The 18263-nt window shown below is 40.4% G+C and overlaps 1 protein-coding gene across 2 annotated transcripts in view; it reads right to left on the bottom strand.

Annotated features, from left to right (window-relative positions):
• The window catches only part of DOCK1 (dedicator of cytokinesis 1), a 474081-nt gene that overhangs the window by 93637 nt on the left and 362181 nt on the right, over nucleotides 1-18263 (bottom strand). For both annotated transcript variants that reach the window (XM_077350091.1, XM_077350092.1), the window contains exons 34-37: nucleotides 10681-10766; nucleotides 10315-10471; nucleotides 3710-3750; nucleotides 833-923 (exon numbers count right to left, since the gene is read on the bottom strand). In XM_077350091.1, coding sequence (XP_077206206.1) covers nucleotides 833-923; nucleotides 3710-3750; nucleotides 10315-10471; nucleotides 10681-10766 — 375 coding nt within the window. The remainder of the gene's footprint in view (nucleotides 1-832; nucleotides 924-3709; nucleotides 3751-10314; nucleotides 10472-10680; nucleotides 10767-18263) is intronic.

The raw sequence follows: 18263 nt of genomic DNA, 5'->3' as shown, positions 1-18263 counted from the left end.
GCCCAGTTGTGTGCATGTGCATCCTGTCAAGCTTGGCTTGATGAATTCTCCCCTCAGTTTTCAATGGTGGGTTATTCTTCCCTCCTCTTCTCTGTAGCACCCCAAACCACAACATAACATTCTACCATGCAAGAACAATCGAATACCAGAAGCTCACAAATACAGTATTCACAACTATGATATACACCGTAAAACACTGCTGTGCTGGACACCCTCTCCATACCTATCTACAAACACCATGCTCACAGCTTGGAAGGGAGTTCACGTCTCTTGCCCTGGGAGGATTACCATCCTGCTAAAGCTTCTACAAATAATACACATAATAATTGCATTGCAACGTGACATAACATACAACCCAAACCCACATATAGCACCCGTTGCATTTCTGAATGTAACGGGCTTTACTGCTAGTGAATCAATAAAATGAGGAGCTCGGGTTTCTTTTCTTTACTTTTCTTTTTTAGAAAAGTAAAGAATTTGGTGGAAACACTTGTCATCTGTCTTATCAGCCTGAGAAGTTGATGAAAATGTTCTTCACCAATCCAGACTCCCAAAAGCATAGAGGATGGCCGAATCAACCAGCCCAATATATCAAAGGGGCCACTGGGCAGCAATTTTGCTAATTTAAATGAATTTTCTTTGATTCTTTCAAAACAAGATGTTTCATCTGAGCAGAAGACTCCAAATTCATCTTGAAATTTTGCATTGATTCCACATCTCCAACTTTTATTTTACATAATAATTTAGCAGCTTTGTATTTAACATGTGGCTGTTTTACTCTCACCTGAAGCTTACCACAGAAAATGCTCAAAGTATATTTTAAATATTGTACCTTAAGAAGCTTTGCATGCAGAAGTAATGTGTAGGCAGCTTCGGTGTAGTTATCACATTCTTTGTGCAGGTCACACAGTTTGTACAAATACCTATGGTAAAACAATAAAACTCATGCTGTGACAAAACAATCTTGGTTGAAGACCCTCATAATTAGATTCTTATGCTCATACAATAAAATACTCTTGGAACAGGTGTTTTATAAAGCTTGGTTTTTGTTTCAACCAATCAGTGTTTTGGATATAACGAACAACAATATACTGGGATGTTTTACAAGATCATAACTTCAGCATGTAAAACTATAATTCCTTCTAAAGGGAGGACATGCAACAACAACAACAAATTACAATGCTGGTATTATTTTTTATTGAAGAAAAGAAATGATCAAACTCCAATTCTCATTTTGTTTCCTTAAGAGAGTTTGTTCTATAGAGAAACCAGAGAAGCCAGCATGGTGCAACAGTAACCATGTGAATCTCACAGGATATGTGGAAACAAATACCTGATCCAGGGCTTGTTGGTTCCTCTTCCCTCTCTCCCAGACACACTCACACACAGACCTCCCCTCACTTCCCAGTCCTCCCTCCCTCCCTCCTTCTCTCTTGCTTGCCTGACATCCTCCTTGGTCCTTCCCTCCTGTCTCTCTCTCAGGCACACAGATACATTCACATGCAGGCACACACAGACTCCTTCCTCCACCCACTTCCCCTCCACTCTCCTTACTTCCCTCTTGTGCCAGGAAGGCCATGACAGGGAACGGGCATGGTGGCCAGCAGTGTGCAGCACTAAGTGCCACTCATGCCACCACTGCCAGCACTGGCTGTATTCTGCAGTCCTCCACTGCCTCAGCTGGCAGCCCCATGGCTCCCTGCTTCAGGCCTCCTTTGGGCCTCTGCAGCCTTGGCCGCCACCACAGCCTCCACCACCACTGGTGCTGCAGCCTCCACCAGCACCACCACTGGTGCTGCAGCCTCCACCAGCCTCCACCACCACTGGTGCTGCAGCCTCCACCAGGTGCCTCCGCCCTGCCCCTGGCCCCAGCTCCTTCATCCCAGCAGCAGCACAGTAAGTGGGGCTCAGCAACAGGCTTCGCTAGCCACCACTGCTGCCACCCATCTTCCGAGGTTGGCCCCAGCCCTGATTCCTTCATCCATCAGCCGTCTTCCATAGCTAGCTTGAAGAGTCCCACCTGTGCTTCTGGTGCACATCTCCTGGCATGCTCCCTGGAGCAGGACAGCAGATGTCACATCCATTATCATTTTCATTCTAGGGAGCACGGATGTATTCCACATCAATAAGAGTGTGGGTCCAGGATTGGGTTTAAATTCTCACTTAAGCTGTGAAAATCATTGGGCCACTGTGGATCATCCATTCTCTGCATATAAAGGTTAATTTATATGCTTAATTTTCTAGAAATCAAGCATGATATATATGGTCCTAACTGACATAGATTGGCCACTCAGGCCTTTGTTTGTTTACAAGATTGGGTTCATCTTTCCATCTCTCTTTTATGCTCACCTCTAGTGTTTAGGTGCTTAATAAAATTGTCTTCTGGCAAGCATAGGATTGCACATTTGCACCACGGCAAGACATTCTGTATTTTATATACTTCAGCTACAGACAGAATTTTTACAGGTAAAATTCACCCTGTATCTTGAGAGAATATGTATAATCTCAGTTTGTTCCAGTTCTCTATCAGGTTTCAGAAACTGCAGAATGAACAAGCAGCATAGTGCTAGGGAACATCATAGACACGAACAAGAAAAAAATAGCTGGTTGACTCCATGACTTATTCTTAGGATTTTTCCAGTGCACGTAAGGTTCAATTAAATCACTGTTAGTAAGTATTATTTAGAGGATAATATGGTGTAACACTAGTAAGTTTTTAAATAATTCTGAATAGCTCTTTGTTCCTTTGATTAATCCTGCCCTAGTGCAAAGAGAAGAATTTAATAAATTATACTGGCTTCTTAGTAACCAGAATACTGGACACCTCTTTGTTCAAAAGCAGACTATATATGAAATATGTATCCATTCATATATTCTAAAAAGTAAGTTCATTTATAAACACCAGGGGCCAAATTGACCCTAGCATTTCTCTTAACGGAACATAGGTTTAACTTTGGTCCCACTAACATAAGTCCTTTATAATAGTGCAGTGAAGATACAGATAAAAGATTGCATTTAATTAATCTTACTATCATATCCAAAGAGGTACATTTCTTGTAGGTATTTCTGCATTTATTAATATTCCACTTTTCTTCCCACTTTGGACTGAAATCAGCTTAGAACATTTTCCTCCCTCCTCCATTCTCTCACAACGAAACTGTGAGGCAGAAAGTTCATGACAGGCCCAAGGTCACCTAGCAACAGGGTTGCTATTCCCCCGTTGAAGCCAGGGAATCCCCCAGTTAGGAGATTCTCCCCCATTTTAAGGTTCTAAGAAAATGGGGGAACTTACCAGTCATAGGGAGGGAACAAACAGAAAGTGAACATGATGCCCCTACCAGTGTTACAGCTCTCTCAGCCTCATCACCTCAAGACTCCTTCAGGTAGTGAAAAGTGAGTTATAAAAGAACAGCTCTTCTTCTTCACCTGGAAGCAATGTGTGGACATTGGTGATGTTGGGGAAGTGATGTTCTGGGTTTTGGGTAAAACTCTATGGTAAAAAGCTAATTCTACCATAGAGGTTTTGCCCACAAACCAGAGTGTTGCCTCTGACATGCAACATCACTTCCCAGTGATGCAGGAATGGCTAGTCCAGCCAACCTGGTAATACTACCTAGCAAGCTTCCATGCCAGAACTGGCGATTATAATGTATTGGATGCATCAACTTGCTATTCCCATGTAATCATTAACAAGCACTAAATTACAAACCTTATGTACATTTCTTCTCTTTCAATCTCTTTGTAGAAATTCTGAAATAAAAAAATACATCCCTTCTTTAGAAAACTTGAGCCAGGTTCATATAACACATATTTTACACAATATAATTTTAGATTTCAAGTGTAGAAAATGAGAAATCAGGTTTGGATCACTGACAAAGCAAACCCAGGAGACAGAAGAATAGAAAAGAAGGAACAGGATAAGATCACAAAAATCAAGACCTATAAATAGAGTTAGAACACCTCTAAATGAAGGTTACCAGCATGTCAGTTATCATTGGAGGCCTTGGAACAGTGCACAGAAGTCCCAAGAAACACCTTGAAGTTCTGGATATTTAGCAAATAACACCAGCTCCAGAAGATAGTGTTGCTTGGAACAGCTAGAATCCTGTGATGATACTTTTGGAACTCCCAAGATCTTGACTAAATTTCAAATTGCAGAACACCATCCACCGGTCAAATATCTGACTGTGACAATTCATCATCATTCTCATCATCATGAAGAAGAGGAGGAGTATATCATGTTTTCTAAACACTTCCCAAACAGTATGCATCATTAAGTACTAATACTTAATGAGTAATGAATATGGCTTGGTTATATGAAGTGTTATCCAAAATTTTAGGTGAAAACTGATTTTGAAGTTGGGCCCTGTCAAATGCCTGATGATGTCATTTCTAATGAATCTTTCTTTCACAAACTCTTTTAGCTCCCCCAAGGTATTCAGGCTACGGCATTTATTCATTCATTTTCCAGACACTTGACAATTTTCTCTCCCAGCAGAAAAGTCTCTGTTACCTAGTGCTCCATGAATCCTTCCCATTTGATTTACCATATTTCTTCAAACGTATAGTGATTGAATTGAATTGGTAATTTCCATTGATTTCCTCCCTCCCCCTCTTTCTGCAGCAACCTCTCCTAATTTCTTCAGTCTCAGATTTTGTGGAGATCGATGTGCTGCAGGAGGAGGGAGGAGATAGGAAAGTTTGTCTCTGATGATGGAAAAATAGTCTTAGTGTGGTGCCAGGAACTGCCCTTTCGTGCTTTGTACATGTGGCATATTGTCATAGATAATATGCATGAAAATATTTGCCTGGAAATAATTCAGAAGGCAAATATGATTTAAACCACTTTCTCCAATTCAAGCATGATGACTAGAAGGTTAGTAAAAGGCACAGGATTCAATAAAGAATTAAATTACTGCAGTCCTGGTAGCCCTGGCTACTTGAACTTCCAGAGAAACTTTTGAGAAAACTTGAAATGAATACTGGGATTTTATTTACTAGTTATATTATTTTAAAAAGACAATCACTGATTTGCATAACATGACTCCTGAGTCATTATTTCTGTGTCTATGTCTATATTTTTAAGGTGTCATGCAACTTATGGGTTGAACTCTAACTGTAGCTATATCATAACAACTAGAGATTAACTCCAGTAGTCATATTACTTTATTACACAAATACGGCCAAGTCATTAGTTATCTTAATGGCAAATAAATTCAATATGATAACTTTTCTTAGTTATAACCTACATATACAGGCTTTTGTATAACAGGGAGAATGTACTGGATAAAGAAAACACAAGAGAAACAATAAATTAACCTAGGGCCATTCCGCACCTGAGTAAAAATGTGAAATACTAATCTTATTCAGACGGATTTTTTTCTATATTTTACACGACGTCATCTTTATCCAGAGTCCCAATAGCAAACTGGCAGCTAAATCCTCCATTTTAAAGCGATAGTTGGGGAATCCAAAAAGTGGATTCCCCCAACCATCTAGCACTAGAGGGAGGAGAGCAAGCAGCAAAACAAACACCAAGGACATGTGCATAACCAATATGGGTAAAGTAGCACAATCTCCGTCTCCAGTGCACACCGTCGAGCCCGCCTCCCTCTCCCTTCTACCCAAACAGGGCTGCTTTTTTTTTTTTTTTTTTGGATCAGGCTGCCTGGACCAATGAATATGAGTTGGTCCACAGAGGCAGATAAAAAAAAAATCCCACCCACCAGTTGGCACATAAAGCATGCCTCTCAACCCCCCTCCCCCCAAAAAATCTGGTAGAAAATTACTTCTGTTAATCTACAAGTGTCAAACTTCCAAAACAGGCTGGCTAAACTATGCACTATGCATCTATGATTATATGCATAGTCATAGCAACGGAGAAGTTTTAATTTTTAAAAAGCTTTCCCTTTAAAACTAGGAGAAAGATGATTGGCTGGCTGCCATGATTGACAGGCAGAGGGAGACTTGCTGGCATTGCATTTTAATAAGCCATTTTAATAAGCCGTGCGGAGTGCCAGGAAGCGTGAAAAAGCAGGAGGAGAGCGAGGAGGTGAGAAATGGCGGGGTGTGTGTGTGTGCGCGCGTTTTTTACTAGTGTTAAGCAACTACGGTTGCTTAATGCTAAATTTTTAGAAGTACAGAATGGACCCTAGTGTCTCGCTATGGCTGTGCCTACAAGCATAGAAATGTTATACAGATGAATACACTATCTAATCAGAAGATGTGTGTCCCAGTCATACAGAAGGTCAGCAGGGCCCTGGCATGCAACCTTACAACGTTCAATCAACTCTTATCAGGAACAACAATTATGCCACTACATTTGAAGTGAAGTGGGGAAAAGTCACCCCTAATCCTTATTCAAACAAACCAGAGTCCTTATTCCAATGACCCCCAGTATTTGGGAATTTTCAGACAGAAGGAGAAACTAAACTCTTGCAGGGCTGGGCCTTTTCTAGTGAGGCAATTGGTAAGCCTTACTGACATTCAAGACAATATACTGGATAGAAACAGTCAAGTTGAGGTTGTTTGCAGAAAACAGTCCTGGGAGATTAGTAGATAATAGAAGCAAGGGGAACCAGGAGAAAGTAAGTGGACACTAAGAACAGAAAGAAAGATACACAAAAGAAGGTCTGTAATCTTATAGGTATTTTGCAGCAAACTGACTTATAGAAACTAGTAAATAGTAAGGATAATTTTATTAGGAAATGACCCTGACCACTCATAACCAATCATGAAGGGAAGTGGATTGTAAATTGTATGTAGGCTGCAATGCACCACACAGCATATCACATTGCAAGCAGCCATTTGTTTCTATCACATTCATACAAAAATGTAAAGCAGAAAGATCCAAGGAACTGGAGAATGCTGTACTTCTGTCTAAAGCTATAGTTTTTCCCCAGAGACATAGTGACTAAGGAAGATCTCTGGCTCTGCTCCTGGAAGGCCCTTAAACATGTTCAGAACAAAGGGACCTAGCAGAGCTATATAATGCCAGATTTTCTAATAGAATAATTTAGCAAGCTTAATGTCTCAGCTGTCCTATGACATATATTGATGACTAGAAATTAAGCCCGCTGTAGAAGAAATACAGCGGACGCTAGTGGATGGGGAGGCAGACTGTAGGAAAGGAAGGAAGAAGAGGAAAGGAGGTATGGGAGGGGAAAAAAGGACAAGGTGTGGTTGAAGGGATGGGTAGAAGGGAGAAAGAAAGGAAGTAAAGGAGAAAGACAGGAAGCAAGTGAGAGGGAGAGACAGAGAGACAGGAAGGAGATGGAGAAATAGAGGAAATCAGGAAGTCAGGAAGTAAGAAGGAAGAAAGGAAGGCAGGCAGAGAGGTAGGTGAAAGGGGAGGGGACAGGGGCTGTGTGAAGGGTGGGGGGGAGGGGGTAGCAAATCGGGAGGGGGAGGTGGCAAGGGAAGAGGGGGGGTTGAGAGGAATGTGTGCGTGGGTGTGTGGAGTGGGGGAAGGGGTGGGAGAGCGCGGTGGGAGGGTGGCTGTATGTGTGTATGTGTCTCTGTGGGGGAAACAGAGGCGGGGTGATCACAGGGGGGCGGCCAGGGGGGTTTGCCAGGTGAGTCTGTGCGTGTGTGTGTCTCTGTGGGGGCGGGGGGGGGCGGGGAAGCGGCAGCGGGGCGTCTGTGATGTGGCGTCCCTGCTCCTTTTGCGAGGGCGAGGGGAAGCCAGCGGGAGTACTCACCGTTAAGGCTGCTTCTCCTTGTGTGCAGTGAGTCCCCGGCTGGGCAAGGCGAGATTGGGACAAGCAGCCAAAGCCGCTTTGCGGGCTCCTGATTGGGCCCTCCAAGTTTTTATCCCGGACAGAGCCCACCTTTTCTCCTCCCCCTTACGGCTTACTCTTTTATTTATTCCGCTCCGCAGGAACGGTTAAAGATGATAAAGTTTGTCCTCCACTGCTAAAAATATGTAAACTTCCAAGTGGCACCTAGAAATTCCTCACTGTTATGAGTGAAAAATCAAGATCAATTCTCCTGGAGAAAATAGCTATTTGGAGGGTGGACTCTATAGTATTCTGCTGAGGTCCCTACACTCCCCAAACCCTACCCTACCCAGATTCTACTCCCAAAATCTCTAGGTATTTCCCAACCAGAACTGACAACCCTATTCCTGGGCCCTTTCTCACATCTGAGGAAGGAGACTGTAGCCTACAAAAGCTCATACTCTGTTGTCTTTAAAAATAAACTATTTTACTGAAATTACCTTTTATCAGATTTCCTATTTCATGTATTGCAACTTAGATGGATTACAGCAGGAAAAGCTATTCTGTAAACAGATTTGTACTAGAGGAGTGAGAATGTGGGAATTAGAAACAAAGGCAAACAAAGCCAACACCAGATATAGAGAACTGCATTGAAAATAAACCTCCTAAACTTTTCCAGTTTGATAAACTACTCTAATTTCTTTTATATCTTTTCAAAAGTAATGGAAGTGTTCCTAGTTCTGGGTGGTGGTGGTTCTCATTTCTTGTCAGTTTCCAAGAAGCAAGATTCTTGTCATTCTAATTCTGTTCAGAACAGCAGGCAGCCTCTTCTAAAAGCAAATAGGTGTTATTCTACAGATCACGTATCAGTAGCAACTTCCAAGAATTTTCTCCCATGCCAAGATTAGAAAAAATTGTTGCTCCAAAGGAGCACCTGTAAAGTCTAATGCAAATGCTCTTTTCTGAAATGATAGTTCAGCCTTCTGTATCTCACGTTTACCTATTAACTGATTATCCAATACCAATCATTTTATGCCATCTGTTGCACGTTTTGAGATCAGAGAATTAAAGTTACAAGCATGCAACATATATTTTAAAAACCCAGTCTAAATTCAATTACTCAATCCTCCTGAATACCAAGGTTCATTGCATGTTCTCTTCCTGCATCCTATTTATCTGCGACTAGCATCTAGTATTTATGCTGTACATTAAACATATTCTCTGTGTCCAATAAATCTTGTTGAGCTGACTCAATTTAGGACTCATCAAACTAAGCATTGCTCACTAGAAATCAGATGTGATTTGTTAGATGCTTGATAAGCCCATCCCAGCAAAAAGCAGGTAGTTTATTGAGCCTCTGGTGAGCTACCATGCATAGCCTTTGCAGCTCTGGGCTAGAATAATATATAAGATTATCAAGATTAACTCTTATTCTATCCATTTATGCATATTTAGAATATCTGATTTGATTACGGAAATATTTTTTCTTTAGAACACGACTGAAAAACAGGTAAATTTAACCTGGATTTTCACTAACAAGAAAAGGTCCAAGGGAAATAGTTAACTTCTCCTCCCTGGGACCATATCCTTAATCTATATCAGCTTCCACCAGCAGCTGCTTTTTAGGTCCAAAATAATGTAAGAACATTCAGTCACATCATGAGGAAGTTGGTCATGTCAAAAATACAGAACCAAAGTGCCTAGCTCTTATAAAAGCAGCAAACTGGTGAGGGGATTAAAACAACAACATAAACAATAAAGATTACTACTTTGGAATATTTTAATAATGTGGTCACCATGCTTAAAACAGCTGAGCTGTTTTCCAGAAGCTAATGTATTTTGCTAGAAACCTTGCAGTCATTCCCTACGCCAAGTATAAAAGTGTGCTTTCACATTGTAATGACATTGGATATTTAACAACTGTAAAGTTCACTGAAGAAATTTACTCCTATGTAAGAGATAATTCTCTATGATAGTAACTTGAATTTACACAAATTCCAGGAACAGACCTAATGCAGGTGGATCAGGGAATAGATGTAAAAGCTATAAAATATTTATGGCTATAAAAACCAGCCGATTTTATATTTTTCAGTTTCTGAAGTTTTCCCACCCATGTAAACCAGTGATGATTCAAAATATCAAATCATCGATACACTCAATATACTGTCTAGTGCATATCATCTTCTATTGATTTTCAGGAAAACGAAATTAGAGGAATATTGTGAGAAAGAATGAAATAAGGAAACCATCTCAATAAAACTTGTCGATGCATTTCATTTCTGTGCATAGGGAATGCAGATGATAAAATATATATGGGTATAATTCTTTAAAATTAAGAGAGAGAAAAATCCCTATCCCTACAAGTAATAATTTATTAAAATATTATCTTACGCAGCCTGATAAAGAAAACATTTCTAATTTCCCTATTTAATTTAAATTCCGTGCCTCTAATTTTATTACCTTATCTTTTAAAATCTACTGTTCTTATTTTCCAATAATATAATCGAAGCTATAAAATCTGTGTTTCTCAGCAGGATCCCACTATTTAATTTAAACATTCTCCATCCATGCTAAATGTAGCCTTCTTCTCACTCACCAACACATTGACTGTACAGCTCATGCGATTCTCTTTGTTTTCATCGTGCATAATAGTTCTGTAATCTAGAAGTCTCTCCATCAGACGAACCACAAGTTTAACAAAAGTTTCACCAGTTTTGGCAAGGTATTTATGTTTTCTGCAATGCTCCAGGAGACTGGGGGGGGGGGGGGGGACAAGTCCAAAAAAGTCCAAAAACAACAACAAAAACTTGTTAATCACACTTGGAAGCATGCCCTTAACCGAGGTATAATTTTAAACATTTCAATCATTAATGTATTTTAATTATTGCTATGCTGCGAAGTGTATTATCGCCTAACGCTCTCAACTGTTTCAACTCAAATCCCACTGCTCACAGACACTTACATTTTTTCAAACAACACTTTATACTGTTCATCTCCTCGGCCTCCTTCTACTTCATGATCCAACTTTGTGATGATCTCATTTTCAAACTATAATTAAACAGAAAGAATGTAAATCAGCATAGGAAAAATATTTCTTTTTATTACAGTACAATTCAATGGGTCATAGATTCACCATGGTTTTTAAGCTTGATTGACTCTTAATGGTACAAGATCGCTGATCTGAAGCTAGGCATAATGGTCTGCTATACCCTATGAGGATCTTTCGGTTCAGGAAATATTTGGCTATGTTGTTAAATGAAGCTTGGGCCATTTCTTTAAGAAAATCTAAATAAGATGGCTGATTACAGGAATAAAAGGTGGAGAATAACACTCAGAACAGAGCACACAATGTCCTTTGCAATAATTATAATAGCAACAAATGCAAGCCATCTGAAAGCCCCATTACTGATGATATATAACACCTTAGGCTGTTCTGCCAATTGCATCATTCAGCTGGATGAGCATGCTAACATCTATTTTGATTGGCTAAGTTGGCTCACCTCAGAACACATCTAATAGATAGCTTCAAAGTCATTTGGAAGCTGAAGCAGAGAAGAGCTAATAATGGGACTTAAAGAGAGGGGTGTAACATGATAACAGGGATGAAAAAAAAATGTTTTTTTCTAAGTGAAGCATTTGAAATTGGGTGGTGGCATCACCATGACAAGGAACTGAAGCCACAAGTTATCAGTGACATATTCTTTCCAGGATACACATACACAGTAGGTTGATTGTCAGTTGCAAAGTTGAAAACAATCGAAATTATCCCCTTCCTTTTCTCAGAGTTTGATATATTCAATACCAAACAAACAAGGTGATTGGCAAATCTCTACCAGATGGATTTCCTTCTGTTGTATCTATTAATGACCCTCCACTCAAAAGGCCTTTGAGGCATAACTGACAATTGCACCTATTTTCACTCTTTGTGAGACTAGATGGAAAATTCCACTTGTCAGCCTCCCTCCTTGGTCAGAATTTAAGAAAATAAATATTATCCTTCTGTGATAAGGAATTTTAAGAGAAAGTAAAAATGCATCTGTAAGCATCTGGGGCATTTTGATTAGGATACAGGCACGAATTTGATTGTAAGAAAGGCGACCACAAACAACTTGTTTCAGCTTATATATATATAGCCTCTTGTGGCGCAGAGTGGTAAGGCAGCCGTCTGAAAGCTTTGCCCATGAGGCTGGGAGTTCAATCCCAGTAGCCGGCTCAAGGTTGACTCAGCCTTCCATCCTTCCGAGGTCGGTAAAATGAGTACCCAGCTTGCTGGGGGGTAAACGGTAATGACTGGGGAAGGCACTGGCAAACCACCCCGTATTGAGTCTGCCATGAAAACGCTAGAGGGCGTCACCCCAAGGGTCAGACATGACTCGGTGCTTGCACAGGGGATACCTTTACCTTTATATATATATATATATATATATATATATATATATATATATATATATATATATATATATATATATATATATATATATATATATATATATATATATATATATATATATATATATATATATATATATATATATATATATATATATATATATATATATATATATATATATATATATATATATATATATATATATATATATATATATATATATATATATATATATATATATATAACATAACATCATGAAAACAGTGTCTTCCAAGATGCCTTGAGAGATGTAGATGCTGCTGCTGATCTAAGTGGAGGAAAATGTTAGCCCTGTAGTTTCCATGCCCACCATGTTCTTTTGCTTACTTATAAATAACAGCTCATGGTTGTCACCCTGCACCTCAAACATCTCCTTTCTTTCGACTACCACTCCCCCTGCTGGAAAAAGCCCTTCAAATTCTAATAAAGAATGAAATGTTCATGTCATAATAAATTATGTAAATAAGTCTGATGTACATGATTCAAAATTATTAGACATTTGGGGCTTGTCACTGAGACAGTATATACATTAGAGCCATTAATCACTTAAAGCGACGTTCCTTAAAAGTAGTTTGGCAATGCAAAAGGGCCTCTTCCTGAGCATGCAGTCAAAGCTGAAAAGATGTGAAAGCTTCTTTTATAGCACCAGTGTGGTATAAAGGGATGGCAACACAATCAACAATTTACAAATGCAGTGCTACAGATAGTACAAGCAATGAAATTATACGGCAAACATATGCACTCTTACTATGTGGGACAATAAATACATGATAATAAAACATACATTTCAGCAACTACACACCAGAGAACACTTACAAAAAAGATTTAACTTTAGTATATATTCTAGCTACACTCTACTCTGAAGCACAGGCAATCCACCATGGAAGACTATTTTCTTTTAATAACCTGCTTGTCATTTCTTGATGAGAATTAAATCTTTGGAGTCCAGAAACACTTCCAAAAGCCAAAATTCACCCAATTGGTAAGTGAAATGGAGGATGGATGACATACTAACAAAAGAAAGAAAAAGTCAAAACATGGTACATGGCCTCCTTAGCTTCACTGGAAGCATTCAGTTTTGTGCCTAGCCATAGCAAGCCATAATCCTCACAATAGACTGTATTCACATGTCATTTGTGATCAACTGCACAATACTAGAGTCATCGTTCCAGCAATTCCACATGGTGACTCAATATTATGTTTCTAAATGGGAAAAAAATGCCCCAGGCGGTTCTGCCACAGAACCACCTGAAGTACTTTTGTCTCTTCCAGGATGCTGTCCCTTCCTGGATGGCCTGACTCTCCCTGCCGCATGGGCCTGCCCTGTCATAGGCCCCATTGCCCTAAGGGACAAAAAAGAGAACACAAATGTACCTATGTTCCCTTGCCATGGGTAATGGAGGGCATGAGTAGGACCACACCTGGGACTGTCCTGGCTCGGCATCAATGTCCAGTGAAACTAGGAATTTGCCCTGCCACTGGACAAGCTAGAAGGCGGGTCAGATTCCTGGTGTGGAAAAGGTCCCACTGAATTTCCAAAAAATCTGAAATCAGTAGGCAGAAGAATATAGGTGATGGATGAAAAGACTAGCATTATGGTGGTGGCAAAGTGGTAAGGGAACAGGAGCTATGGACTATATGCCTACCTAAAGGGCTCCGAGCTTTATAACTTTTCAACCAGATGATATCAACATCAACTGACATTTTTCTTTGCAAATATAAAGGCTGCCACGGGCTACCAAATGATTGTGCACTTGCTTATGACCTTTGTGTGCACCATACAATAATTTATGCTTTTGCTGTTTTAAAAAGTTAACTCTGGAAAGAGACTACAAAGTGAAAAAGGCATAAAAACAAATTAAAATGCAACTTCAAAAAATATTGTTATTTGGCCTTCTGTGCCCTCAATGAGGCAATGCAATTCTTAAGTATAATATATATGCTGGTCGTAGAAAAGAAATTAAAGTCAGAGGAGGAGGAGGAATAATCCAAGCCACCCCTTGCAGTGCAAGCTGAGAGGTGCATCCTGTAGTGCAAGGGCATGCCAAGTGGTAATTTAAAAGGAATATTGTAAACAAGAAAGCCACAAATCTTCACAGCTCCTTTAATGAGATACAAAACCCAAGACTGCCGCCTGTGACACATACTGAAAAAAATTTCTCTGGCTGATTATCTATTTATACAGTATATGGAGATGGGATTTATTTGTTATAAAAGACGCCTGACAGTCTGATGACACTCAAATCTGTCAGTCATGTGAAAACTAAATGCAAACGACATCGAGTTCTGCTTAAGTATGCTGCAGTCATGTTGGTTTCATTTGCAACACCAAAGGAAGTAAACATGGTGCCTTCTTAAAACACAGATATTAACTGCTCATGGTTCTGATCCAGTAAGGTAGATATGTGGTTCTAATGGGAAATCTGAACTGTCAGCACGGACTGATTTTTGTTACTGCATGCGAGACTGATCAGAGGTTGCTATTTCCAAATGGAGAAAACAGCAAAGGATTCTATGACAGGGCGCCATTTTGCCAGATGCTCTTTTAACATGATTTCTTTGCCTGCTTGGTATAGAAGAGAAAGAATAGCTGTGAGCTCAAAGTTAAATTAGCTAACTAATAATGATGATGTAAAGGCTTTTTATCATCTGCTAATGGTTATCCAAATTTGGATTCTCCCTCAAACAAATGAACAAATACCTCCAGTTTGGGAAATGACCCATTATAAAACTGAGCCCAAATCTTTCTGAAATTTGGACCCAGCTTATAATAGTTTGTCTTGGTGCCAGCACTCTGCACCTTGATAGTCTCACACTTGGCAAAATGTACTGTGACAAAGGCAGCAGCACCAGAGAAGGTGAACAGGGAGGATTTCAGCAGTGGCATGGCCTCTTCTGTAAGGCCAAGATATTCTTGGATACTTCTGAGCATGCTAAGAAGTATTTATTGCTACTGGGAATCGTGAGAACTGAGTTTGTAAGCAGAGAGAGACAGTAGGGCCTAGTTTGTTTGGCTGCAATGGATACGACTGAGCAGAATCCAAGAGGATCCAGGCTTTAAAGGTTAGTTGTCTCCTGCTACTCCCCTTCACCACTCACTTCTCTGCCAGGAATTAGGCTTGCCAATTTGAGGTTGGAAAATTCCTGAAGATCTGGGGGGGAGGGGGGGGGGTTGGAGCCTGGGACAGTAGAATTTGGAGAGGGGAGGGACCTCAGTGGGTCCAAATACCTTAGAGGTCACCCTCTATATACACTTATACACTCATTTTCTCCAGGGGATCTCTCTCTGTAGTCTGCAGATCAGCTGTAAAACTAGGAGATCACCAAGAAATCCATCAGGAATAGTTTTGGAAAAGAAGATGGCAGAGGAGGTTAGGAGACAAGCTTCCCTCCATATAAAGGTAAAGGTAAAGGTATTCCCTGTGCAAGCACTGGGTCATGTCTGACCCTTGGGGTGACGCCCTCTAGCGTTTTCACGGCAGACTCAATACGGGGTGGTTTGCCAGTGCCTTCCCCAGTCATTACCGTTTACCCTCCCAGCAAGTAAGCTAGATACTCATTTTACCGACCTTGGAAGGATGGAAGGCTGAGTCAACCTTGAGCCGGCTGCTGGGATTGAATTCCCAGCCTCATGGGCAGAGCTTCAGACTGCATGTCTGCTGCCTTACCACTCTGCGCCACAAGAGGCTCTTTTCCCCCCATATACATACATACAATTACTTTTTTTGCACCAGGAATCTGGTCCGGGTCCATCTTTCGTCCAGTCATGGGCTAATTTCCACATCTTGAAGATGTCGGAGCCAGTCCAGGCCTTAATTTGCCCCACAACGAGGAAATGCCAAATTCTCCTGCTGTGGGGCAAATGAGGGCCTGTGTTGCGCCAGGCCTGGGAAGCGGAAGTTAGCCCTGTGTCCAGACGAGCACTGGGACGGACCAGATTCCGGGTGCAGAAAAGGTCGCTGCTTATTAATTCTGAGCTTTCTTGGCAACAGCTCTTAAGAATCTCAAGCAGTTTTTAGGAAGTTAATTAACATCAACTAGTTATGGTGAAAGCTGGACTAGCACTATTATTAATTTAGAAAGCTTTTGTTTATGCAAACAAACTCAAAGAAACCATTACATACACTGCCCTGTGAATATCCTACTTGGCTGCATGACATGAAGGCATCATGATCATAGAAACAGAGGCATAAAATGGGGATCTGTCTCTTACAGAGTAAGACTCCACCCCTCACAAACTACAGATCTTAGGTAATACTGCTGCTGTATTCAATGTGATTTGTTCAAGAACTCAGGTGGCCAATTAACAGTGTGTTTTGTTCCCAACATGTTATTCTGAGTTTATTATCAACAGTTGCCTCATCCATGGACCTCCTCCTGCCAGACAGTATTTACAAACACCAGCTTTAGCGACATTCCGCCAGATGGCTGCCAGCCTTCCCTAAAAAGATGGGTGAGCCAAGAAAACAACGACATCACATCTGGAGATGCCAGTTTTTTCGTTCTTTTCCACCCTTGTTATTACTCCACCTATTTTGTTCTCTTCTTTGTTGTACACAATATCTTTTTTACCCATTGTTCTTCTCCTTCCTAATGACTATAACCTTGTCAGGGGCCTACTTGCTTCTCTACATACTTGGACGGTTCCATAACCATTGAGCTTCCCCTTCTTGCTGCTGTCCAAGCCACTTTTCTCCCTTTAAAAAAAATCATTTGATGGAAGAAAAACACCATCAAAATTCTGTTCAGTTTTGCAGAAACTGTGCTCAGCTTTTTAAGGGGGTATATTTATCCCTTTTATTTCCACATTCTTTTCCCTTGTATGTAAAGATGAAAGACAATCTCTGCCGAAAAGGCCTCACAATCTAAGCAGACAGGCAATGATAAATAGAAATATCCAAAGGTTTGGTGACAAGTGAGCAGTTGTACAGAATATATATATAATATTTAATAATTAATATAATATTAATTACAATCCAGTTAGGTTGAATCAGTGAAGTCTCAGGGTCTTTATCTGAAAGTATATCCTTAGCTGCATTCAAACCATACAATAATCTTGCTAAAGGTAAAGTTTGCTGTCAAGTCAAACAGACTCATGACAGCCCGGTGAAGTTCCGGCTCAAGGGGTTTTTAAGGCAAGAGATGAGCAGAGGTGATTTGCCATTGCCTTCCTGTGCACAGCTAGACCTCTTTTTATAACAACTACGTTATATGCATTGCACAGGTAAGAAGCAAGGGCATAGGACAGATTCCTGTGGTGCATAGGAGTTCCTCTCATTTAACATGGCACTAGATATTCAGCACAAGAAAAGACTGAACTGTCAAAGGAACAGCAAGTGAACAGAAGGAGAAAACAAAAGCATTGGCCACATAATGGGGCATAACTGAAATGAGGAAGGATAGGCTTGGTGTTTTTCTTGCTGCTTGGGTAAAAAAAAAAAAAGCAAATTTTGCCAGCAGGAGAACATATACCCACCAAAACTAAAATAGTAATAATAATCACAGTGCTTGCCACTCATAAGTATAAAAATCCAGTGTGCTTCTATGGAAATACATCAGGCACAGAAAACACATTAGGAATGAACATACCCCTGGGATTATCCATAACGTGCAATATTCTTATGATGGAAGTATACTATAGTGGGATGAAAAATGTATACATCACATGCACAACTACTGCAACATTAATGTGTGCTGAATTTTTTACATTACTTATATATTTTAAACTTCTTTGCCTGAGGAAGAACGTTTTTTAACATTCAGGAATGGATTGGCCTTGACAAATAAATCAATTGAGGGCCAAAGTAAATGTGACCGTATCTTCTTATCTACTATGGGGATGTTAAGACCCTCTTGTGGCGCAGAGTGGTAAGGCAGCAGAAATGTTGTCTGAAAGCTTTGCCCATGAGGCTGGGAGTTCAATCCCAGCAGCCGGCTCAAGGTTGACTCAGCCTTCCATCCTTCCGAGGTCGGTAAAATGAGTACCCAGCTTGCTGGGGGGTAAACGGTAATGACTGCGGAAGGCACTGGCAAACCACCCCGTACTGAGTGTGCCATGAAAACGCTAGAGGGTGTCACCCCAAGGGTCAGACATGACTTGGTGCTTGCACAGGGGA

Source organism: Paroedura picta, chromosome 8 (assembly GCF_049243985.1).
Source record: "Paroedura picta isolate Pp20150507F chromosome 8, Ppicta_v3.0, whole genome shotgun sequence".
In the NCBI taxonomy this organism is placed as follows: Eukaryota; Metazoa; Chordata; class Lepidosauria; order Squamata; family Gekkonidae; genus Paroedura; species Paroedura picta.
This window is presented reverse-complemented; position numbering and strand designations above follow the sequence as displayed.